Raw genomic sequence first — 26,290 nt, 5'->3', positions numbered from 1 at the left:
ATGTCAACTGCATCTGTCCCATCCTATTAATGAGCAGTGAGGAGCCACAGTGCAGCAGCCAGGACTAACTCCAGACTTGAGGTCAGTGCCTCACAGACAACGGTACGAGGCACCACTGCAGATTGTGTCCTGCGTTACACTCAAGCCCCTTTTCCATTGGTCAAAAACACACAAACACTGGATTTGTGTCTGCATTCACTCCCGGGTCAAATGCCTCTGCAGTAGTTGTGGGTTTATCAGCTCTGACTCCAGTCGGCAGTGATAGAAACGAACCACCCAGGTGAATGTATTTGATAGCCATGTGAAAGAGCGCGTCAGTTTTGCCTGACAATGGGAATGGGAAAAACGCCAATCACCTTTTTAGAGAGTTTACCCGCATTTAAAAAACCGTCAAAATGCTGCACCATTAGGACTTAAATAACTAAACAAAATGAGCATATTAGAAACGTGCACAAACATTTAACCATCTTCAGATACAATCAGAATCCACTATGACATAGTATTATGAGATACTTATGAAGTGAATGACTAGGCCTCCTCTCAAACCTGGGGCCCCTGAGTAGTGTTATGGTTTTACACACTCCATCCACCACCCCCTCTTACAGAAAGTGGTCCGATGTGGTACTTTGTAGGCGCCATCTTTTGTGTATTTTGTGTTCAGGTCTTTTCTGTTATTTCTGAAAAGCAACATTTGGTACCTGAAGACTTGATCACTGTTAGGATGCGATATAATCAGTCGGCCATTGTCAGCTCAGTGTTTGAACAGAAGACATAAGAGATCACATACGCACACACACACGCATACATACGCACACACACACACATGCGCATACGCACACGCGCACACACACACACACAGCCACACACACAAACAAACACACGTTTTTTTACGCTTTTGCATTTAACAAGTACATTTGTCCGTCACTAGTAATTCAGTGTGCGGAAAATTAGTAATTAGATTCCTACCAATCATTAAGTTGATACCCTATAAATATAGATAAGCATTTTATTATTAAAAATGAGCCATGTAAACTTCACACATGTGTACAGTTTGTGTTGTTAGAGTACTGCGCTGTGGCTTAGTTGACATACAGACACAAACCCAAGAACATTAGAGGAGATATTACTCTTCCCAGTGTGTTTGCATTGTATCTGATTTCATTTTAAACAGGTCCTTCGGCTGATAAATTCCTTAGTAGCTGAATGGACTTAACTCAGGTACACCGACATATGGCGGCCTGCAGCTGGTAGTTACTAGGAGTCAGAATGCTTAGGATTAATGGTTAAATAGTTTTAATGCTAATTGATGCATGTATGGTAATTTTCACAGGTTAAAATACGATTTGTCTTTTAGAACATGTACGATGAGTTTCACTATCTCTGGCTATATCTCTTTATATATTGTTGCTGCTTGTGTCCCATTAACTGAGGCCTAAATATTCAGCAGAAAAACCACCATAGCCCACCTCACCTCAAGCAGTTTGAATACCTAGACTGTGTGTCAGTGGTGCTGGCTTCCTTGACCGATTTCTGAAGTACTGGTCAGTGAAGTGGTCTCTGCACTCCTCGCATCAAGCACACTTCTCCTTAGTGGGTGTATTTTAAAACTGAACCTGGAGAATCTCACCAACTGCTGCTGTTATTCCTGTTCTCCATTCTCTGTCATATTATTGTCTGCTGTAGTTTGATTGGTGAGTCATTTTCCACTGTGTCTTCCCGTTGCTCTGGAGGGTGTAACCATCATCATGAGTGACGTTAGTCCAGGAGGCTGCCTTGTATCACCTGAAAACAAGCACCTTGCATGTTTCCCTGCATTTAGAGAAACCACCGAGGCTAAACCCTATCCCTCCCTTTGTGATGATGGCGAGATGCACCCAAGTTAAATGGATCACATGAAGTCTTTGTTTAAGAGCCATTTCATTACATTGATATGACTCAAACTACGTCTTTTCAGATGTTCCCTATGCCACTGCCATGAAGTCAGGCTCTGGTGTTAAAGACTGATGATGACCTGTGGATGTGTTCAGTCAACAAATATTGCACACAGACGCCTTGTTGATAGAATAATACGTCTAATACAAGTCTGACCTAATGATGTATAAAGACAATAACGGCACCACCTTTATTTAGCTGTTTATCTGGTTTAAAAAACATGTTGTACATTTTACCATGTTAAAGTCAGTCTTGGCTTCGTGTCTCCATCTCCAGCGAGAGTGAGTGAGTACACACCCTGGGAACATGGTGTTCCCCCCCGCCTCTACAACCCTCTCTGCTGTATTGGTGTAATTCTATAAGGAAATCATGAATAGCAGGGGAGTGAGAGAGAGACCCTCTTTAAATGGCCCTTTCTTTACATTGTAACTTAACTCCATTTCTTCCGCTATAACACCTTGACAAGGAGAATCCCTGCAAATAATGGGTTGTGCAGGGACACCATTGCTGCAGGCTGCATCCCTGTAATTGCTAAGCACTTCCTGGTACAGACGGCAGTTGAGATGACATGGGAATAGGCGAGTCTCCAAAGACACACACACACCTTATGGTGTCACCGCCCTGAGACACCCAGACTAGCACACACACACACACACACACAAACACACACACACACACACACACACACACACACACACACACACACACACACACACACACACACACACACACTTTGACAATAATTCATTTCTATGTGTTTCATTTAATTTTCATATTGCTGAATATAAGTTTTGTTTCTCTGATCAAACACTTAAACCTTATGAAGAGCCTTGTACATTTTCATTCCCCTGCCTCCACATGGAAAAACCTATGATGTGACGTGATGTGGGGATTTTGTGTAAAAAAGAAGAAAGGCCGAAACGAAATAACAATCATCAACAAAATGCAAATAAAAGGAAGGGAGCACAACAATAGGAACACAGACACACAAATTACACAGGCATGTACATTTACACATTCATGCATGCGTTTTCACACGCACACAAACACACACACACACAAACACACGCACGCATGCACACACACACACACACACACACACACACACACACACACACACACACACACACACACACTCAGCCTCTTGGCAGATGGTGCACCATGAGGTTGACAGGGCTGTAAAACAAGCCCGTTCTCTTTGTCCACCTACGCAGCCCTTTGCACACTGTGTCTATCAGATGGCAGCGTTTTATCAAGGTGTGGTTGACACTGGCTCCATACAAAGCTCTGTTCAACAGGAATACTGGAGGCCTGCTTCCAGCTACTGGGGTGTCGGTGCTGGACTCACGTTATTGCCTTGCAGCTCTCGGTTATCGCTGCCATTTTGCGCCCACAGTACAGGGGACATTTACAGCCATGTGTGTGTGTGTGTAAATGACTGATCTGACGAGACTGTCGGCTGACAGCTGCTTCCCTCTGGTGCATGTGAAATGTGTAATAACCCTTGCTGCAGGTTGTGATGACAGCTGCATTTTTTTCTTTAATCTGAACTATGGAGCAATAGAGTAATACGGACTCAGTAGCAGTTTACGGGGCATGGTCGGTAACCTGCGTCCCCATCCGATGTGAGCCTATTGATGATGGGGCAACTTAATATGACTAAATATGACCTGAACCATGTTCTCCTGTACTCTTCACATTGCATTTTAAGTGTCAGTGGGACTCAGTTCTTGTCAGGATTAAAACACCAGCTCCAGAGTGACTCCAGACTTTGACTCGAGGCTCCAAACATTTTCCAAATACACTCTGCTAGACATGATGCACTTTATCTACATCAAACTGAGATGTATGCATTGCTCAGGGTGACCAGACTGCATGTGTAATTATACAGATGCATAGATGCCGGGTCTTAGAGGCACCCACCCTGTCAATTATCAGGCAGTTGGGAGGAAGAGGGGAGATTATGCATAATTGCCAATGCCGACCATGGCTGTGTCTGGGTGTTATCTCCTGAGTCAAATCACTGAGACAGAAGGTGATTAGTGGATTTGCCATGCGAGCAGACAAATACTATGTTGCTCAACTGCATACTCGGTACTGGATTTGGCAGTAGACAGATTGAGTAATGACAATGTCTGCTAAATAAAATCCAAGAATGATTCGACCCGATGAATGGATAAATAAATAAATCAGGGTTAGCAGTAAAATGATGTGTAGAGGCTTTAACAAGTGGTCAGATGAAAGTGGAATTTATTTTGGCCTTTTGCACTTATAACTAATATTTTTTAAATAATATTAAAATATGTCGCCTGTCAAGATTTTTTTTCGGTTTGCGGAACAATTATTTCTGAGCCGGCAGAAAATATTATTTTACATTTTGTGTGGCAGGATATAATACCGTGGAAAACTGGCAAATCCGTTTTGATTGACACTCCACTCTCATGTTACCATCGGGTTCATACAACAGAGGCTTACAGGCAATTAATATTGTATGAAGCTAACCTCAGAGGCGGGAGGGGAGGGGGGGGGGGGGTCGCAGTTAGCTGTTGTTGTAAGATTCAGTGCGCAAGGGGCAACTGTTGCTAAGGGACCCGTTACCCAAGTAACCGCTGACTGTTTACTCCGGTCTGGTGCGCAGAGGACTGCAGACGGGCCGAGTGATTTCAGTCTCTGTCAAGTCCGTGGGTTTGATGCTTGTCTGCAGACGGACTACAAGGTTGAGCACACATGGCGGAAAGAGAGTGGACTGAGTAGGTCTATGAGGTCAGACGGTGCACGTGTGTGACACTGGAGTGGCAGGTAAATCCATTTGCTTCCAAATGTAGCTACAACAAGCTTAAGGTCATAGTTCAACTCCTGCTTTCTGTCACATTACACTGCATTTGTTTCCAGATGCTACATGTTCTTAACATGACGTCTTTAAAAAATGTTTTTGCCAAATGTTACATTAGTGGGCAGGTTCCCGGTTTGAATCCTGGGTCAGACAGGGCTTTTGTCTGTGTGTTTGCATGTTCTCCCTCTTCCAACAGTCCATAGACGTGCAGGTTGGGGTTAGACAAATTGACTGTAGCTGTCAGGCACGTGCACAGATAGACCCCTATTGGTGCTCAAGCACTGGCCCTTTTGCCCTGGATGAGAAAAGTGCCCTTCTGCTAGAGCCCAATTTTTTCTTCATTCATCAATATTTAAGAATCTAAATTACTCTCTCTGTCATCAATTCCTCCCAAATGTGTTTTGATATCTGACGGGGCATTTATTTGAGTTCTTGTGAGAATTTCGCCATACATGCTCCGCGGCACTCACAAGCTCAACTTGTAAAACAGATGAGGGAGAATCAGTAACCCTACCTGGTCCAGAGGAGCCCATCACATCACTAACTCAACCCTAACCCTAACATATTATTTGATTATTCAATATGGCCTTGATTTGTCTGTTTTTGCCTGTTATTCATTTATTTATTCAAATTGATAATTTGAGTTAGTTTGTTAACAAAAATAAATGTATAAGTTGAAAATATCCTACTGTGTATTTTATTTGTTTATTATTATTATTTTTAATTTCATAAATAATTTTGGCGATGGGTTCCCTTTTTTGGGGTTATAGCACCTGCCCCCTAAAATGTCTGTGCACGTGCCTGGTAGCTGGAATCATGAGTGTGTACCGTGTTTGCATTTGTATGTTGACCCTGTGATACACTGGCAACCTGTCAAGCGTATATTCTCACGTCTTTCACCCAATTGACTCCGTCTTCCCCCGAGACCCTCAACAGATAAGCGGTATAGATAATGGATGGATGGCTATTGTAGACAGAGTCAGTAACCATGGAGATTGAGGTAATCTGGCATGAGCCTTAACAACTAGACAAACACAGGGACAACATCCAATTGTTAGATATTTCAGTCTGAACCAAGGCATTGAACCGACCAACATAACCCCTCAAAGCAATGAGTCTATTTAAAAAGAATAATGTCACGTATCCTCTCACTCAGATGAACAGCGTTCTTAATGAAGACTAAACTGTTCAGCATATTGTGACTAAAAGAAAAGAAGATCTCATACCTAATCCCATTTTCTCACACACTAACACAGGTCTACTCTCCTCCCCTGGTGGAACATTTCTAGCCATCACCATCAAGCTGCCCATGTCATCTGAGTCCTGGCTGGAGTCGTGCACTGAGGGCACGGGGCTCGAGAAGAAACAAGATGGAGTGCAGACAGAGGAAGTGGAGGTTCCCTGCCAGGACGACCAGCCTGCAGAGCCGGCAAACCTGAGGCAAGAGGTATGTTCGTCAGTTGAGCCCAGTGGAACGCAGGAAGTGACATCAGAGGACGGACTGGAGCAGGTCCAGAGGGAGGAGATGAAGAGAAAGAAGTTTTCCCACATGAGCGTCAACCGAGAGGGCCGAGCTCGAGGGTCAGGTGCGTGTGGGACATGAAGGGAGATTTGTAATTGAGATCCTGTCTAAATGTGTTATCTGTTATTAATCATAAAAATACAAATCTACACATCTGCACATCTTCAGAAGCCACCTGAAGCTGATGAAAAACTGTTGTAATCCACTGATTTCTTTTTTTTTACATTTTTATTATTCTGCAGTGTATTATAAGTGTTCGACAAGGTTAGTGCATTAACACCATATACTGACATGATAGAGCTTATGTGAGTGTTTAGATGACTGTATTCCTGCTTGATGACAGGTGCTTGCTCAGTGCAGCGATGTCACCGGAGGTCCTTTCCCAGGGGCTTGTCAATTTGCTCCTACCCAGACAGGGACAGAGAGCGGCATCGAGATGAGCCCCGGGGGCCTGGTCCTTTCTTCTTCTTAGGTGGAACCAATGGGGCCGAAATGTAAATAGAAGTGCTAGTTTTTTATTAATTTTTTTTCCTGTGATCGTGATGGAAACCTTAAGAAAGTTGATCATTAATAAAGAGAGGTATTGTTAAAACAAAATTAAATGTTATGTGTTCAGTTTAGTTTTTAGTTTCCCCTGTCGTGTGGTTAGAGCTGAAGTGTGATTGATTTCCTCTGGGGGTTTTCCTTCAGCGTGAGCAGTTACTTTGAGAGCAGAGGGTGGAAGAGGATTTACAACAAGCACAGGGAGGATTTCAAACTCAAGTGGTGTGAAACCAAATCACCAGCCAACTACTGCAACTTTAGAGAAGGTATAAGAGTGCCTAGGACAGAATCTTGATTAATGTGTTTCAATATATCTACTACCCCCATACATCTGTGGCTGAAACACACATCTGATGTATCATTCCTCTTTCTATTCCTGCACTCATTATGCTTTTGCTAGAAATAGGTGCATGGCCTTTTGTTCACGTAAAGAAACCCTCACGTGTTGTTTCCAGGTGAACAGTTGCTCTACCAGATTCCTAACAACAAGGTGCTCACCACTAAGATCGGCCTCCTCAGCAGTCTGCGGGAATATGAGCGAGTCAGCAGCAAAGTCAACCACGGTCAAGGACTGAGGTGAAGTGTGTCCCTGTCTCCCTGCTGTATCCATCTCTCTTATCCAGACGCCTTGTATCTATTAAAAGCAGACGGATGTAACCGTCGATTCACAGGACCGACAGTTGTGGCTCAGATCTCTCAGCAACCATCTGGTACCACCATGGAGAGTCGGCTCTGCCAGACTCTGCAAACATGGAAACACGTATCAGCTTGTGATACTATTTAATAAACACAGGCAAATTGCCTAATCAGGAATTTGGGTCTACACATCTGAATCACACGACCACGGTTTTAAGTTTTTAATATGGCAACTACATAAAGTTCTTCAGGCACTAACACATACCTTTAACACAGGAAATATGACTTAAATACCAAACATGTAATTTGGTGTTCTTGTTTATAAGCAAAAGGAGGTAGAGCTGGAAAAAAAAAATGTTCACCCAAACTAACAGAACTTTTATGGTGGAATAAAACAAACCAGACACAAATAATTTTGAAAAATAGAATCAGATATTAGAGTTGGAAGTAGAGACTGACTACACTGTCAAGTTTGTATGCTAAATATATACTTCCACCCAGCAGTATAGCTTAGATAATAGATGGTGATAAAATGTCCCTGATACCTGAAAATATCAATTTATCAGACCATTAAGCCTAAAATATGACTGCTGCTTTTAAATCAGGTTAAACATTTATTTGTCTCTGGAAGGTCTGACTACACAACTAGCTGAGGACATATAGACATTTACTCTCCTGGTTGCGTTGTACTTCACAGGAGGCTGAAGATGGAGGAGTTCATTCCCATCACCTACCGCATGGATGTGAGGGAGGAGAGGGAAGCTTTCTTTGCCCAGCAGGAGGGTAACACATCCTGATGCAACAACAACACAACACCACTTCAGTTGAACATGTTTTGTTGAAGACTCCCGATCAAACATGACCTGTCCTGCATCCAACAATGAAAAGAAGCAGTATGCGCTCAGCAGTGTTAAGACAACAGTTGCCTTGGTGATTGTTTAATCAAGAGGTTGAGGACGTTGGGAAATAATAATGCACTTCACCTCCCATAAGGCCCTGATAAAATCACCTAGGGAACATGCTGTTTCCATAGAGATGAGTCAGCAGAGGGCTGAGACACAAACACAAGGAGAGACGCTCTGCCGGATCCGGGTGTAGAGTCGCTGCAGCTCTGTTCTGAACTGAGACAAATAATAACACCTTTAAGATTGTCACACGGAAACCCAAAAAGGATTTTCATTATATTACAGACTGGCTATTAAATGATTTACCTGATTCCGTGTTTTTGTAACAGCTGATAGCACAGCATTATGACCAGTGGTGTGCAGGTTATGACAAACATGGTTATCACTGAGTAAACAGGAGAAAGATGGACAGGTGGGTTAGAATCTCAAAGTGATGGATGAATCTACGGCGGGGAAGAGAGGAGAAAAGGAAAGGAAAGAAAAAGAAACAAAGAAACAACACAACCATGAAGGAAATAAATACTGGCCACACTGAAATCGCTTGATAATTCTCCTGTTGAGTATTTTTTCAATATAATATAGCCACTGCCATCATGAAACGTCAGTTGTTACAAGTCCTGCATTCGTAAGAATACTGTTATTTTCAGAAGCTATCACTTGATACACACACACACACACACACACACACACTCACATTCACACAAGATTAAAAATGTCATTACTTTTAATGATATCTGAAATGCTATCGTATAGATGACAATAAAATCTGAATCATAAAATACTCATAAGACATCGAGTGTCCCCTGTCAGTGTTATTATATATATATATATATATATATATATACTTAATGTTTCACTACTCCATAATGCTACGTTCAAATTGGAAGAACTGCATTGTGGGATTTTTACAAGCACAAATGTTGAGAAACAGAGGTTGATTCCACATACGGAATAAAGATTATTCACAGAATAATTTGTTTTATATTGTTGCCTTTTCACAAAAAATACTTTATAACAAAATACAACATTTAAAAAATTGTACAGAGCAGAACAGAAATACCGAGAACAGCACAGATTAAGAGTAGCATTTACCTTTTGTATCTGTGTGACTGTAAGCAGCTGAGAGGAACAACGAGAGCCGCATGTGGATCTGCAAACCGACGGGTCTGAACCAGGGCAGAGGGATCTTTCTGCTGAAGAGCCAGGAGGACTTAGCCGCCCTCAGACTGAAGCTGCAGCACATGGACGACAGTCAGGCCGACAGGAAGCTGCATCAGTGCCAGGCTCAGGCTCGCATCGTCCAGCAGTGGGTTGGGTCCCCTTAACTTAGCTCCAAAATGAAATGGAAAGTTTGGAGAAGTTTTAACAAGCACCGAAAGACTCGGAAATTAAATTAAAATGAAATACAAATCTCCACAATTGCAAAAGTGCATGCCACAGAATGTTGATGCCCTGTCGTTCTTACTGTCTCGAAGCTAAACTGACATTTTTGCCCTCAGTTACATCAAGAGTCCTCTCCTCCTAAAGGGGAAGAAGTTTGACGTTCGCTCTTACCTCCTGATCGCCTGCACGGCACCTTACCTGGTCTTCTTTCGCCATGGCTATGTGCGACTGACCTGTGAACTCTACGACCCCAGTTCCAACAACCTCTCTGCCCACCTGACCAATCAGGTACACCCAACAGAACGGTGCAGTTACAATGTCTTAGTGATAATGGGCAAAAAACATTAAGTGGTTATCTGCACTGGGGAAAAAAACCAGTGTGCCGATGTAACTATTTTGACACTGAGTTTATTTGGGGACTTTGAAAGTTCTCTGTCAGTCATTCACAGTGTGATTTTCTGTGTCGTAATTTCAGTGTACATCATTTCATTTGTTTTCTCTAAAGGATTTCTAATGTTTACACAAAAAAGACTAAATTCATCAAGATGATAGTGAATAAAAGCAGCACTCGCCTCCATTACTTCCAGTGAGGCTGTTTAAATCAAATGCAGTTCTTTCACCATCTGTCTCTCTGCCTCTGCTCTGTGTGTCTGTGGTCCCCCTGCTGTCCGTGTCCAGTACATGCAGAAGAAGAACCCTCTGTACAGCCTGCTGAAGGAGGACACCGTGTGGTCCATGGAGAGCTTCAACGCCTACATCAACGACTGCTTCGGGGTTGCCAAGGGTCTACCCAGGGACTGGGTTCTGGGCATCTTCGCAGTGAGTTGCTGCTCTGTGATGGAGCTCTCAGGGACCAATTACCATTTTAATGATGACTGCTAGTGCTCGCCGCTAATTGAGATGGTGGTTTGGTTTGGGTGATTTCATCGCTGTCTGAGGATGAATCATCCTCTTACTGAAATGAAGCATCACACTAACTGTTTGTTTGTTTAATCCGATGAGTCGTACATTAAACAGCACGCTGTTTAGTATCAGTGGCACATGTCAAAACAAATCCTCGATCCCTGACAGTGACACACTTTGAAATGAGTCTGTTTAGTTCAACATAAAACTGCTGCTGCGTCACAAAGTTAGGATGAGCAACTTCTGCAAACACGTGCACGCACACACGCGCACGCACACACACACGCACACACACACACACGCACACACACACACACACACACACACACACACACACAGAAATGTAATTCTAAGACAATAATGTAGGCCATTTTAATTAATTGAAAGACACTATGTTCACCAAACAAGTTCTCAACAAAATACATATGAATAAAACACGCCGTTAGCCTAAATTAATAAATGATAACTTTATAAAGGGAAATATAATAACTACATTATTTACGTCACTGTCAGGCATACAGGCTGTTCTGCTGCCCCCAAGTGGCCAAAAAACGATATATTGCATTTATATTAACACGAGTCCAGTCATGTGAGTCATTCAAAAAAACAGTCAAATAAATGAAGAAATGCAACTTTTCAATGATGAGGAAAAGTTGCAGATGAAGCTGTAGATCTCCAAAATGGCCGCTGAAGGTGGCGCTCTCTTGTGTGTCTCTGTGAAGCCTAATGAACAAATGGCTTGACTGTTTTTCTTCCTCCCCATGCATCAGAAGCACATGCAGCGGATCATGACTCAGTGTTTCTTTGCAGTCAAATCTAAGTTAGACTGCCGTCTGGGTTTCTTTGACTTGATCGGCTGCGACTTCATGGTCGACGAGGACTTCAAGGTGGGTGAGGAGGTGCCGGTGAATGTCTAAACGGGGGGGAAACTGTCCAACATGTGTCTTAATGATGTCTCCATGTGATGCTAACAGGTGTGGCTTTTGGAAATGAATTGCAATCCAGCTCTGCACACAAACTGTGAGGTGCTGAGGGAGGTGATACCCAGCACTGTCGTGGAGATGCTGGGTGAGCTCAGACCTAACGTCATCCCCAGAAACTCACGTTTAGCAGATAGCCATGTTGTTACCATGCGTATGGCCTCCTGAGCACAGCCTGCTCAGGATGCTGCACCTCTCACCAGGTGTGCGGTCAGAAAGTCAAAATGTTCTCCTTTCCTAACCACTATTCCTTCAACCCGATGGATAACGTCAGACGAACCACTGAGTAGAGAAAACCCAACTTTATTTACAACATAAAATATGTTCTCACTTTATGGTCAAGTGTCAAATAATTCTGGTTTCCTGTCAAAAACACAGTGGCACCTGTTAATAAACAATGTTTTCAGTTTACAGAGGAAACATCTCATAATTTAACCATATTCACAGGAAGCATTAAAAAATTAGATTTATTTGAAAAAACAAAACAAAAGGAGTAAAACATTATAATAATATAATAACATGAGGAATATATGTAACATAAGTAAATACAATTGTTAGTTTCATGTATTCCCCAAGAGGGAATGACTCTAGTATTTAGTGTTGCTGATGGTATTATGATATTTAATTTCAGTGTGCTTGTTGTTCACTGTGAGTCCTGACTGGACAGATGCCACAGAGACGAAATCAGGAGCTTAGATAATCTGGAACTGGTTTGTGTCAGGAGAATGAAACAGTTGTTCTCTTTTTTATATATTTACGTGGGTCTGTCCGGGTGCAACTATGATGACATGCTTTAAATGTTGCTGCTGCAATGAATTGAGGGTTAGCATTTTCTCCTATACTCGGTTAAGAAGGTTCCTAAGCAAAATGGACTATTCGAACACACCCCTGGTCTCGACTCTTATAGTTTTAAAAATCCTGATACAAAGAATACACAACCAAAACACAAAAGGATAAGATAGAGCCCCCCCTTGAGGCCATCACAAAGTCAACCGAAGACAAACTCATTATTTTATTGTTTGCATGACACAGTCACAGTTCCTTTAATCAAATGCTACATTTAAAAAAAAAATTGTGTGTGTTAAATTTTTTTAATTATATTTGCTGTGATGCTTTTCTTTAGATTTAACTCTGGAGATCTTCAACAAGTGCCGTCTCAGGCAGAGAATCCTTCCCTTGGCCAGTCAGAGAGAGTTTGTGCTTCTCTACAATGGAGTTTTTCCTCCTGATTCAAGGCTGGCCTGCAACAAGAACGACACAAACAGTGAATCCCTCCAGAAAACCACCAACAAGACACAAAAGGCTGAACCCAGAAGGTGCAAGTCAGGATTGGAGGGTAAAAATGTTACAGAGAGTGTTGCAGGAAGGGGCAGTTCAAAGTCCGGCCATCATCCTACCTCCTCATCATCATCAGCGCAGAGAGCTTCACATCCACACAGCAGCAACTACAGCACACAGAGTGTCAGGAGTAAAAACCTGAAGCCTCAGCTCCAGCTCAAGCTGAGCAAATGTACTCTGCATCCCGATTTGAAGGCCACGGGTGACGTGAAGACGCAGGTCATCATGTCACCGCCATCATCAGAGCTGAGGGAAGGGATCTCCGTCTGCGTCTCTCAGAAAACAACACAGTTTGCTCCTCTATCTGGACTTCCTGAGTGTGTAGACGAATGTGAGAGAGGAGAGGAACCCGGGGAGGAGGAGCTTGTAGAGGATACAAAGAGTTTAGTGTTAGAATGAAAAGAGGAAGTGTGAAATATAAATGCAAACAGCAGTGATCCAAGCAGCTAAAAACAATTGACACCTCTCACGTGGTGCTTTTAATTTCAGAGAAATGACAAGAAATGCTCACTGTGACAATAAAGAATCTATTTTTGTCTTCAATACGTTTTTTTTTGTGTAGGGACTATGCCATAAAGACTTGAATTCAACCTTAATTCAACTTGAATCCAACTTGAATTCAACTTGAATTCAATTTTAATTCAATTTTAATTCAACTTTAAACTGTAATTGCTGTTACCTCCAAGGTGCCGAGGCCCAATAGTCCCCTTAAATTCAAGCTGCACCAAATTTTACACACTCATAGATATTAGTTTCCTATACAACAGATTTTTTCATGTAGATCCATGAATTATTCCCCGGGCAATTGGTGAAAATAACCCCCAAAAAACCTCCTCTATTTCACAATGTAAAATAACGTGAAAATAAATCATAGATATTTGGGATCTGCACCAAAATGTAATGGTTTTGTGGTAATGTGTGCAGTAGTTTTTGTGTAACGCTGCTCACTATCAAACAATCTAGAATGGCATCAGTGGAGCACAAACCTCCTCTAAGCCCACAGTCCTCTAATGAAACCACATTTAAAGGTCCCATGTGTAAGATTTAGTTGAAAGGGATCTATTAACAGACATTTTATATTAAATAATCCTAGTGATGTTTTCACGAGTGTTTTTCATCTAAAATATACAAATTGTTGTTTTATTTATCCTAGAAAGGCCCCTTTATATTTAAATACTTTATACTTACATCAGAAGCAGGTCCTCTCTATGGAGGCCGCCATGTTGTTTGAAGTAGCCCAGACTTGACAAACTAAACACCATTTGAGTTTTTATGAAAACTGAAGATTCCTACAGGTTCCCTTTCATGTTTGGAAGGGGAGGGTGAGGTGAGAGGTACTCAACTGCAACATGCACCTTCAACACTTTATCTCACTAAATTCTACACACTGCAACTTTAAATATCAGTTACAAAAATCTCTTGATCTGCACCCTTATCTGGAATCCATACTTAAATGTAATGGGTTATTTCGTTATCTATAGAGAATCTTTCGTTTCGTGATAATCCATCCAGTAGATTTTGTGTAGTCATGCTAACTAACAGACAAACAAACAAACACAGATTGAAAAAAACTACCCTCCTCGGTAGAGAGGTAAAGAGGCTTTTCTTCCTGTATTTATTTTCTGTAACTGAACCACGTGACCAACAGCATCAACAGGACAAAACATCCGTCATGTTGCATCAAGCTTGTGTCCCTTCCAGACACAGCAGCTCACTAAGACACGGTTTTGTACAAACCCTCCCATCGTCTAATTCTAACCAGTAAGATCAACGTGAGGCTCCGCTCTGCAGTTGTTGTGTCTTGTTGTTTTGACTGCAGACGTTTACCTCTTACCATTTCATAACTCATAATTATCTGTCCAGACCCAGGGCTCCTTGCTTGTAAACACAGGCAGGCATGCTCACAGCTCTCCTGACAGGATGCTTGCCTCATCCACGTTTCTCAATGAGGAGGCTGAGAGCATCCGAGAGTCTAAAAGACGAGCTGCTCAAGGGATGTTTTCTCTCTCCGTCTCTTTTGTTCCTTGTCCCGCTGAAGCATCAGCACGTTCCCTGTGTGAGTTCAGGGTTTCAAAGTGAGGAAGCTGCTCTGCTCTGTGCAGACAGCCAACTGACAGGAAGGAAGGAACAACTTCGACTGCTACGCCACAACTCAACAAAAACTCCTCTGCCCTTTTATCTTCAGTTCTCCTTCAGAAACATCAGACACTGGGCGTCTGTGGAAACAGACACTACACGCTGGCACAAAGGGGGAACTGGAGCTTAAGCAGCAACCCCCCCCCCCCCCTCCCTCCTCCACCCGCAATATCCTCTTTTGGACCCAACCAGCCCCCGTTTTAATGTTATCTCTTTGGTTTTAGCGTGGTTCTCGCTCACACACAAACGCACGTGTGAGGATGATTGCCCGGACAGATGGTGCTCAGTGTGTGGACTAGAAGCTGAGACGAAGCTGAGAGGGACAGACTCCTCGTCCATCATGGGATGCTGCAGTGTGACCCAGAGGCATACTGGGGTGGACGAGGTGGGCCCCGATGAGATCGAGCTCCTGGAACTCTCTGGAGACAACTTAGGGTAAGACACAAGTTCATAGTTCAAAGCTACAGAAATGTTCAGAAGTAGAAAAGTCCTGGTAGGAAATGGATATTCTCATGACAGCACTTTGATCCTGGAACAAAGTTACAATGGAAACAACTAGAGCATCATCCAAAATGTGAATGAAGCCGTGTTCACAGCTTTAGAGAGAGTGGATTGTTATGGAATGTTAAAATGTGGTTTTAATGCATGTTCCGAAGGAGGAAGCAGTGTCTCTGACGTGAACAGTGCACCGTCCTTCAGCAGCTTCTCTCTAAACGCTGTGGTATACTCTGACATGTGATTTGTCACGTTGTGGAGATGAAAATGTAAAAAGTGTGTAGAGCTTGTGTGTAGCCCTTTTCAAAGCTGCAGTGACACCAGGAACTTGTTGTCACACGGTAACAGGATGTGCTCTCTGACCGAGAACCTCCAGGTTCTGTGGTGAAGAAAAGGTTCAATTACAAACCATCATGGTAACACCTGCAGAACAACAGGTCACATCGACGTGATTTTCACCCGTCAGCACCCAGCACAACAACTAGCCAGCCGAAATAATTGGCTCCTATTTAGTCAACATGAACTTGGGAACTCTGTGATGCTGCAGTGATGTGATTATCAGATTACTATAAGACAATGGCTGCAGCGTGGAGGGCTTTAATACAGAGTCGGGGCGGGACAGATCTCCACTGGTTCTCAGGCCCAGGGATTAACTGAGGCTTATTACAACAGTGGCTACTGGTCCGTGTGTGTGGCTGTGTAAGGATTCAAAAAGAGGAAGATGTGCTTTATTCAGGCGCACACTCAGAAACCAGACATAGAGTTGATCAGGTGTGTGTAGTGTGCTGTGATGCATTGATCATTTGTACAATTGACATTTTTCCATAATATTAATTGAACGATTGTATGGAATTGAGATCACATTTTCCTCTGACTCTCAATTCCATATATGGTAATGGTTAGTTTGCAAAAAGGGAGGCACTCGTGTGACGGGACATTTATAGACGGACGTCAGCAGTGGCATCTTATCACTTAATTAGCATGGAAAGTTTTCTGTGGTATATTGTGGCAGATGCCATACCCTTCTATTCTATTCCATTCTTTTAAATAGATAGATAGATAGATAGATAGATAGATAGATAGATAGATAGATAGATGAAAAGATGATAGATAGATAGATAGATAGATAGATAGATAGATAGATAGATAGATACATAGATATAGATAGATAGATAGATAGATAGATAGATAGATAGATAGATAGATAGATAGATAGATAGATAGATAGATACATAAACATCCAAATGTTTTAATAAATAGTCATGATTGATCTGGTGCTTGCATTTGAGGTGTATTATATTATGGATATTAAGGATTATGATTCCATATAAATTGACTCAGAAATACTGTGTACTGTGTAATAATGGCAAATTATAAAACAGAAAATATTTAGTTAAATAACTTCTTTGATTTTGTTTCACTTTCTGACTGTTTTGAAACTGCTTTTTATTGCCTCTTTTCTGTGTTTGTAAATCCACTAGTTTAAGAACCTGCTTAGCATTAGTTCGTGGTGACACTGAGATAATTGAGGCAAAGCTTATGTTTGCAACGGAAACAGGCAACAGAATATGGTGGTGATGGGTCAGCAGGTGGGTCTGTCTCGGCTGTGACTACTCTAAGCAGATTATGTCTGGCTGCTGCTGCTGCCGCTGCTGCTGCTTGAGGGTCGGGGCAGGTCATTGAAATAGTTGCATCTCCTCTGTTGTATTTTCCTTGGAGCTGACTGAGGGCTGCATCCAGCCCGGGCTCACACCATCTGGAGATGCAAACAAACAGCGACTCATAATTACAGTTTCCACAGTTGAAAGCCTGCAGTCAGCGTGAGTCATGTGTGTCTAAAAACTGACCACATGCAAAATAAAGTACACAGTGAGCCCCTGAGGGTTTAGTGCTGCTGCACTGACAGTGACGTCTGGTGAAATGTTCTCTTACGTGTGTGTGTTCTTTCAGGGTGTGGAGTCTGGGAGAAACCAGGCTGCAGTTGAGGAGGAGCAGCAGAGATGAGCAGCAGCCGCAGCCGCCACCGCCACTACCGCCACTACCGCCGCCACGCTACCCTTCAGTACGACACCTGGCGCAAGAGGTCACTGTGTGTGTGTGTGTGTGTTTGTGTATTTGTGTGTGTCTCTGCTTGCATGTTGTGCACTTTTCACAGTCAGAACACTCTCACAGCACTCTGCTTGGTGTTTAAGTGTGCTGAGAGGTGCCTCGCATGAATAGCAACAGTTTCCACTTGGTGCAGTTATTTGTGTTTAGGCCGGACCCAGTCTGTACACACACACACACACACGGTGGGAATTTCCATGACAAATGCGGGAGATGCCACATTTTTGTGTTTGGTGTGATTCAAACTTCAAATGAAATAAGGAAGGCACACAAAAACTTGAGTTTTCACATGTCCTTCCACTTTGATGATGAAGCATCCAATCAGCCTGCAGTTGTTTTCAAATGTATATCTCAAATTCCTCTGATTATGTGACATTTTTGAGAAAACAACAATTACTAGAACAGTTAAACACTGTAATGCATGAGTCACTGTAATGTTGAAACACGTGGACACACACACACACACAGACACACACAGACACACACACACACACACACACACACACACACACACACACACACACCTACACACACCTACACACCTACACAACTACCTTTGGGTCTCATCATGAACAAATAAAAAACAGACAATAATCAGTATGTATGGACTGACAGAGTTTTGTGTTTGCAGGTTGTCCTGTGGGGCAGGAGCAGAGATGAGCTGCACCATAGGATTTATTCCCAGCAGCCAATCATAGGCTGGGAGGGTCAACCAGCCCACATGTATGGAGAGGTTACCCACTCCTCTCTGGTGTCTCTCTACAACAGCTACACACAGGTAACATGATGGAACATCCCACTCAGCTGAGAAATTAAGACTCGAAGATTCTATAATCTACTCAGGCAACATATCCTATAAATCATTCAAAGATAGTTATAGTTTCTATTGTTGGATGCAATTAGTATGACAGGATGTAGGTCTTCATACACCCCCTAAAACTGAACGTTAAACTTGTATGTGCCATACTTTTTTTGATATATTGTAAAATATCTTAATTTTATCGACGTGAACAGAAGAGGAATGACACAAAGTTGAAGAAACAGTTTTAAAAGTGATGAAATCATGGGCTCCTTTGTCTCTGCAGGAAACCAGCGAACACTTCCTGGTGCTGTTCTCATTTCACCTGCTGATCCTCTCTCTGGACCACTCTCGACAGGACTTCATCTATCAGGTATATTCTACCACTTCAGAGAGACATCTCTTCACCAAGGTCAAACAAGTCCTGGATATTGAGCAAAGACTCAGGTCAATCCGCTCTTGGCAGCACTGCTGTCTGCTTCTGTTTCTAACAACAGATTACATGTCTGTTAATGTAAAATGTGAAGTTGTGAATCTCTGCAGATGTTTTTACATCTAAAGAGTCTGTTCTCCTTTGATCCTTTTCAGCAACATTAACTTCTTTTAAGCAGAAATCGTCTCAGAAGCAAATTGTTCAAACTGCCCTGAGGTGGTGGAGAAGAACAATAATATAAAATGCCTGTGTCTTTAAAACACCAAAATGTAGGTTTCTCTTGAAACTTATTTTTCTTCAAACGCTAAACAAATTGTCTTAATCAGAATCTTTGACCTGACTAATCTTTAGAGACACAGGAGAGATTACACAGTATATCTGAGTCTTAAACTTTAAATTGAGCTTTGCATGTTCAATTTATTGAAATGTACACATATGGAAGAAGGAAGAAGGAAGAATGATTAAAATTTGTGAATGTGGGCAGTGGTGGCATCTGATCGTGGATTATGATTTAGATTACAAATAGAAACATTTTCCACATTCTGAACACCACTTTTACTATTAATACCACCATCATTTCAGTTGTCATTGCGCCTCCCTCAATCTCTGTAAGACTTTTTCTTTTGTATAAATACTTTAAACATTGATACTCTTCTCCATTATATTAAACTATAATGCTATTTTGTTGATGTTGCTGTTACACTTGACATCTACTGCAGTTTTACTCGTCCTGGGAAAGGGATCCCTCGTATGAGACTGTCACCAGAGTCATTAATGTTGGTCTTACGCTGATTTTTTAAACTGAAGCACAATGGCAGAAATAATACAGCTTTCTTTATTTTTGTCTTTTCTTTTCTTGCAGGGCATCCTTCCTCTTTCTGGCCTCACCTTACAGGCTGTCTCCCTGGAAGCCGACACGTCACACTCACCTCACATGTTTGAGATCAGCGGTGAATCAATGGAAATTACCAAACTCAGTTGAAACACAGCGACACAATGAAGAAATGCTGAGCTTGATCTATTTCTGTTCCCTCTTTTAATCCAGGACCAATGGTGGATTCCAAGGTGTTCATCTGTGACAGTGCTGCAGCGTTACAGACATGGACGCAGCAAATAGAAGACAGGAGATACAAGTCAATGACACAACCCATGAGTCCCTCTCACTGCGCCCTCTCCTATCTGGTAATCCCCTCTTCTATATCTGGTTGTCACTGTGATAGTGGTTAAATTGTAGTTTTGAATTGGTCACTCATTTCTCCTGTAGTTACCGTGTGATATGGGCTGGAAAAGAGAAGAACTGCTCAAATACTTACTACAAGCTCCAATATGGCAGTGGGAGGGTTCACCCATACAGCACATGGGTCAGCCAGGATACATATCGATCATCCATATCATCAACTCACAGAGACAGGTAATAACTACTCTCACTCTGTTGGGATAATCTGCACTATCAGTTCAACTAAACATTTCTGACCAGAGATGACTTTTGTGTGTGGTTGGTTCAAAACTGCCCCATGTTTTCACTTCCACTTTTAGTTTTTCCACTTTATTGTCATTACATTAGACAGATGTAAAGAGGTAGTTGACGTCCAGTCTGTTCACATTCTGTAAAAAGGTCAGGCTGCATAGACACAGGTAAGGAAAGCAGGAAGTATGAAATAAAAGATACTTCATTATTTTTATATGATCATAACTTAGGTCTTATTTTAGTTGACAAACGAAAAAACAATGAGAGTTAGACAATGAGATTGGTTGTAAGCTTACTATCAGTATATATATTGTTTACAGTATTTTGTATTACCGGCCCTCCTCCAACTATTATTATCATTACTAAAGTTTCAATAGCATATTATATAGAATAATACAAATTTTATACAAGTTGTACTACATGTGCATATGGTTAATTAACATGAGTATTCATGAAGGGAGAATATCTGATGTGTTTATGTGTCACAGTTCTTCTGCAGTAGTATTAACTGTAGACAGCTGCCCCAGTAACAGTGGCCTTGTTCTCTCAGGGACGCCAAGAAAGACTGATGGTTCTCTTCCCTCAAGACGTCCTGCTGTTGTCAGTGGACAACAAGCGGCTGAATGTACGATATGAGGTAGTGTAAAATGACTCTATTGGAAAATCCATAATAACGCCTCCTCCGCCACTGTGGCATTACCGCGTGTCCCAGTAGTCATTACAGAGTGCTTGTTATTTTGACACATGACATATATCAGGGGTAGAACATTATGTAACTCAAACCTGCTGCCTGAGACATCACTGAATGAGTCTGCAGATAAGATGAAGTGATACTGACTGTACAATCAGTTGAATAATTCCTGCACATTTCATTTTCCTCTGGTCGTCTCTAACAGGGCAGGTTGCCCCGACACAGCATCAGAGCAGTGGAGCGCTCAGCCTTGCATGGACGGCTGGAGTTTGAGCTGACAGGTAATCTGCTCAAACCTGTGACTTTTTTCTTTATATATTTATTTCAGTTATTTAATATAATCTGTGTTTTGTTTCAGGTGATCTGGTGGAGCCCCTGCAGGTCTCCTGCACCTGTCTGGAGGATTACCAGAACTGGATTTTTCAACTACAACAGGTAAGACTGTATAGAGAATATATTGTATATACTGCAGGAAAGAGCTGAACATACAAAATAACTGATTACTACTTATTTGAAACTGCTTTAAGACCCTTTTCTGACATATGCTGCAACGTTTGCTCCTGGGCAACAATTTTTGGCTACAATTTTAGCCCTGTTCCTTGATTCAGGATAAAAGAGTACATTCTGAAGTTGCAATACAAATGCACCAAGGTGACAAATGCATCAACAAGGTTTTTGTCTCTGATCTGCAGCCGGACAGAAGCAGCCACATCACCGGGATTCAGGCTGCACCTCCAATCCTGCCAAAGCTGCAGAGGAGCAGGAAGGAGTCCCAGGAGCCTATGATAAAAGCCGACCAACGTCACATCAATGGACGCAGCTGACTCACCAGAGAGTGAAAGTGCACTGGAACTAACTGCGTAGATAGCTTGTACATATTGTATGTACATCTAATTTCTGCCACAGAGTTGAGATGAAGATGATCTGGAAAGTTCTCACCCTAATTTTGATGCATGAGGTTTCGTCACAGAGGAACTGAAAATACATTTAGTTCTTTCATGTGGGGACAAACTGAGGCCATGACCTGGATTCTGAGCAGATGTAGACATTGTAGAGCTGTATTGGTTTTAACAGAAACAGAACTGATGAACATACTTTTGCAGAATAAACTGTTTATAAAAAGAGTTCAAATTCATTACTTCAACACAACGTAGAATGGAAGTGTTTTTATTTCAGTGGTTAAACATTTACAGTAGTGTTGAGATATCCAGTAAACATCCAGTGTATCACAGTATCTTTATTCACTGTGGTATTAGAAATCACTCTGAATGCAAAGTTTCTAACTATGGAATGCCATCATATCTTTTTATATATAAATTACTGTTAAAAAAAGTAAATGAACAATTTTCTACTCTTTATACATGTGGCCATCTACAGAAAAGTACATTTACATCAAGAATCTCCTTAGAGAACAACCAGCTAGAGGAGTATAAATACACAGGCAACCATAGCAACCACTTAAATTACAACTAACAACTTAGAGAAAGAAAAAAAAGTTGGGTTATAAACATTTAATGTGCCACTAGTAGATTTTACATTTGAATGTTGATTAGAGTGGTTCATTAACAACAGATTTAGCACAGTTAAACTGCACTATGGATCATATGGGGATTTTAACACTATTGATATAAAGGCTTTGATTCAACTCAGTGCTATTGTTTTGTGTTGTATTAGTGTAATGCAGTAACATCAAGCCTCACTGATCTGCTGCTAAATTGATCTGTACTTTGAAGCTACATTTGCACATTTTGAATTTGGTATTGATTTTTTTGCTTTAAATTACAAGTCCATTATATCCTGCCAGGGGCTCAATGCCTTTAAAAACAGACATGTCATGAGCATATATCAAAACAAATATTTCATAAATCACTAAAATAACTCGGAACTGAAGTTTTTACCAAAATATTATTTCAACCTGAGTTAACAGTGAATTTGTCGGGGACTATATTCACAGGCAGATTAATATATATTTAATACTCTAGTCGGTATTTACAACAGTGGGATGGTGTGAAGTCCCAGTAGTAACTTTATGAATCAGGACAATAAGCTCTGATAGACAACACTTGTCAGTAAAATAAATGTATTGTTGTGCTTTGGTTCTTTCATGGAATTAAAAAAAATATTTACTTTAACAATCCTATTGGAGCATTGAAAGTATTTGTGTAGTGCAGCCCTCTAAAGAGACAGTCAGACATTACAGTTTCAGTAAAAATAATAATAACTAAACCTAACCCAATTGTGAGTGTTCATGCAGTTCGGATTACTGTTACTACACACCATTTACAGTACATACAGGGACAGTGTTTTCCTTTTTAATAAATATTAAGGCTTATTTTAACAATCCATCTCTTTAACACATGGAGGGAAACTAACTGGTGCGCTGTAGTGTTTCTGATGTGTAGTGTACTGAAATGAAAGCAGCAGAACAAAGACCAAAGATAAGAAGCCTGTGATGTGTGGGATGAAGCTCAGCAGCAGGATCTGCCTCAGGTGACTTTCTACTGTGGTAATAATACATGAATAAATGTCCTGCACGTCACAGAGCTCAGTTTACTGCATAAGAAAAAGTCACAGACGCTAAATTATCCACATGCTGCGGATAAGAGTTGGGTTAGGGTTAGGGTTAACCCTTATAGTTAGATGTGTTAAGGATGCATTCTACTTAATGTGCATTCATGCACAGTGTACTCCACATTTATAATATAGATACTAGATTTTTTTCTCTAATTTTGAATCGTATTAAAATGCCTTCACAGACAGCATGCGTCAACAGACTTATGTTGTATGAATTAGTGTTATTGTAAAACTGTGACGGAAAAGCAGAAGCTTTGTACTGTAATAGTAAGCATATTAAAGGCAATTAGTAAGAGCAGTCAAAAGTGTCAGCTTTTGGAAGAACACGCAAACTACATAAGGCTCCCACATCCATCTAGAATTAAAAGAATGATCCAGCAGCCTTAAAAATTAAACGGTTAAATTGCACCTCTGACACAGGACGAGCTGCTGTTAAACTGGTCACTCATCTCCCTCCAGTTTCTGTGTGACACATTTGATGCGGATATTTTCCCGGAGGTTGCGGAGGCGCGCGCTGCGACTCGTGATTTCCTCCACGTAGGTTTTGGGGAACCAGCCCCGTTCCCCATCTGACAGTCGGATGCCTTCCACCCAACCTGGGGAAATACAACAGGCTTCAGAAATCAAACAAATTAAGTAAATCTAGAATAAGACTTAATCCAAATTCTTACCATCACTTGTAATGGTCTTAGCGTGAAGAATGTCGGCCTTTTCCAGTGTTAACTCATCGTGCTCCTGGGCCTGATAGCTTTTGATGCACTGGACCTGGGATATATCTGAGAGGAAAAGAAAGAAAAGATGAATGAAGGCACTTTGGAGGATTGTTCATGAATGTGCAGCTCTCTACTGACCATCATTCTCATTGGCCTGCTCGATGTCTTCCAAAGGGTCGGACGGAAACATTGCTGTGATCCATCTCTGCTTCCCGCTCCTTGGAAGCCACAAAACCAGCAAAGCCAGTTAAAGCACCATCTGCTAGCATCTTGTTTTCATATGAGTTAAGTTATCATTGAAGGGATGAAGGGTTGTTACTCACTCAGTGTGGGATTTGAGCAGGATCTGGTGTTTGAGCTGCTGGCCTACACACAGCTGCAGGTGGAAGATGAAGCCTGAGATGCCCTGCAGCTTCTGACTGAGATCCTTCACTTTCAGCTCTCCTATCTTGGCATGTACGAACACCATGAACTTCAAGGTACTGCAAAAAGATGTCCATTGTTTTCATAGTTAGAATAGAGCCTTGTTGTGTTGATTTGAGCCCATTTAATTTCACCGTCTTTGCATCAGATCAATGGGGATGTGCATCAATGTCTCCTACAAGGTTGAGATGCCTACTTTGCCGAAGTTGGAAATATTTAAATCCTCTTATAAATCCTTCATATGGAATTAGAGAACATTCAGCAGCTGATTAACTTAGCTTAGCGTAGGTCATTTTAGCTGGTGTCAACCTCATTGACAACAAGACACAAAGAAGTCTTCGCATCAAGCCTAGAAATGGTCCAACAAATAATCCCCCAATAGAACCACAATGTTGTTTCTTCTACAATTTGGTTTCTGCTTGAAGTAAACTGATGAGATCTAAAGCTGTTTGCCCTTGCTTCCAGTCTTATGCAAAGCTATGCTAACAGGCTGCTAGTTATAGCCTCACAGTTAGCAATTAGTTAGTTACAATCATGAAGAGTATGGTATCAGTCTTCTCATCTAACTGTCATCTAAAACACAAGTGTATGTCAACAACTTTATTTCTATAATGTGATGCAATGTCATTTTAGTTACAGTTGATCAATGGTTCTTTTGGGTATAGCTAATTCTAGACTTTACACATTGGACCAGAAAAGGGCAGAAAAAATCAGAACATTTAATAGAAACTTTTGTTTTATCTCAAATCCATATTGACTGAAGGTTTAAACCTATTTAAACCAGTGTTCGCAGAATAGACTGTAGGATGGTTCAGAGGGATTAGTTCACTGCCAGTTTGAAGAGACCCAGTGACTTATTGAACATACAAAAAGTATCTGGCATGTGATCACTGCATTTGAATGTCTTCAATCATCAGGTCAATATCTTCCATCGACTGAACATCACTTACTCCTTCCTCCTGGACAGCAGGAGACAGTCGTTGAACAGGTGCAGGTACACAGGCTTGGTGGGTAACTTCAGCTTGGATCCAGAAATACTCATTGTTTGCGTGTCCACCTCCAGGAGTTCACCATGTTTCACCAGCCAGCGAGACTGAGAGATCAGAGGAAATATCTACAAAGAAAGGAAATAAGCTGTTTAACAATAACAACAGTGCAATAAGATGGTATATGTGGCATATATGGGACATTGTGGGTAAAAATTTAGGCCCAAATCACATTATCATTAGCATCCAGACACAATAAAATGTATTTGTAGGATGAAGCAACTTTTGAGCTTTAGCAACCAAAGTTTGACCTAGAGGTGAGGCCAGGGGAGGTGAGAAGGGTATCTCCAAAATACCGACATCATACATTTTATGCCACCGGTTTATATTGTTTTGTATTCTTATAACACACATTATTTAGAAGATTGTGCTAATATATTAACTGTGTCTTCATTTTTAATGTCGTAGTCTAATGTAGTTTTAGCAGATCT

At 41.5% G+C, this 26,290-nt stretch overlaps 3 protein-coding genes and 1 long non-coding RNA gene across 7 annotated transcripts in view; 2 read left to right on the top strand and 2 right to left on the bottom strand.

Moving 5' to 3' along the window:
* ttll10 (tubulin tyrosine ligase-like family, member 10) overlaps window positions 1-13,518 on the top strand; it is a 21,783-nt gene extending 8,265 nt beyond the window's left edge. The window contains 11 exon segments of the mRNA XM_053424405.1: window positions 6,022-6,351; window positions 6,700-6,781; window positions 6,978-7,096; window positions 7,286-7,406; window positions 8,164-8,249; window positions 9,491-9,677; window positions 9,871-10,042; window positions 10,433-10,573; window positions 11,428-11,544; window positions 11,632-11,725; window positions 12,761-13,518. Of these exon segments, the coding sequence (XP_053280380.1) occupies window positions 6,022-6,351; window positions 6,700-6,781; window positions 6,978-7,096; window positions 7,286-7,406; window positions 8,164-8,249; window positions 9,491-9,677; window positions 9,871-10,042; window positions 10,433-10,573; window positions 11,428-11,544; window positions 11,632-11,725; window positions 12,761-13,389 (2,078 nt within the window). The 3' untranslated portion in view covers window positions 13,390-13,518.
* Window positions 12,635-15,110, bottom strand: LOC128442137 (uncharacterized). 2 transcript variants are annotated; one of them, XR_008338801.1, is made up of 3 exons: window positions 14,810-15,110; window positions 13,035-13,338; window positions 12,635-12,878 (listed from the first exon to the last, which is right to left on the bottom strand). It is a non-coding gene; the product is annotated as an uncharacterized LOC128442137 (long non-coding RNA). The 2 variants fall into 2 exon arrangements; XR_008338802.1 differs by lacking the exon at window positions 14,810-15,110 and adding an exon at window positions 14,164-14,178.
* On the top strand, window positions 14,688-22,753 carry LOC128442135 (uncharacterized). The gene is made up of 11 exons (XM_053424404.1): window positions 14,688-15,546; window positions 17,557-17,689; window positions 18,344-18,490; window positions 18,798-18,884; window positions 19,807-19,894; window positions 19,990-20,126; window positions 20,209-20,355; window positions 20,963-21,049; window positions 21,309-21,384; window positions 21,462-21,538; window positions 21,796-22,753. The coding sequence occupies exons 1-11, from the start codon at window positions 15,452-15,454 to the stop codon at window positions 21,925-21,927; spliced, it is 1,206 nt and encodes a 401-aa protein (XP_053280379.1). The 5' UTR covers window positions 14,688-15,451; the 3' UTR covers window positions 21,928-22,753.
* Window positions 22,255-26,290, bottom strand: part of arhgef19 (Rho guanine nucleotide exchange factor (GEF) 19) — a 22,027-nt gene continuing 17,991 nt past the window's right edge. For all 3 annotated transcript variants that reach the window (XM_053424402.1, XM_053424401.1, XM_053424403.1), the window contains 5 exons: window positions 25,764-25,927; window positions 24,714-24,872; window positions 24,529-24,608; window positions 24,349-24,453; window positions 22,255-24,273 (listed from right to left, as the gene is read on the bottom strand). In XM_053424402.1, the coding sequence (XP_053280377.1) occupies window positions 24,119-24,273; window positions 24,349-24,453; window positions 24,529-24,608; window positions 24,714-24,872; window positions 25,764-25,927 (663 nt within the window). In that variant the 3' untranslated portion in view covers window positions 22,255-24,118. The remainder of the gene's footprint in view (window positions 24,274-24,348; window positions 24,454-24,528; window positions 24,609-24,713; window positions 24,873-25,763; window positions 25,928-26,290) is intronic.

This window comes from Pleuronectes platessa, chromosome 6 (assembly GCF_947347685.1).
Source record: "Pleuronectes platessa chromosome 6, fPlePla1.1, whole genome shotgun sequence".
NCBI lineage: Eukaryota > Metazoa > Chordata > Actinopteri > Pleuronectiformes > Pleuronectidae > Pleuronectes > Pleuronectes platessa.
The sequence above is the reverse complement of the archived record's forward strand: the minus strand, read 5'-3'. Positions and strand labels throughout refer to the sequence as shown.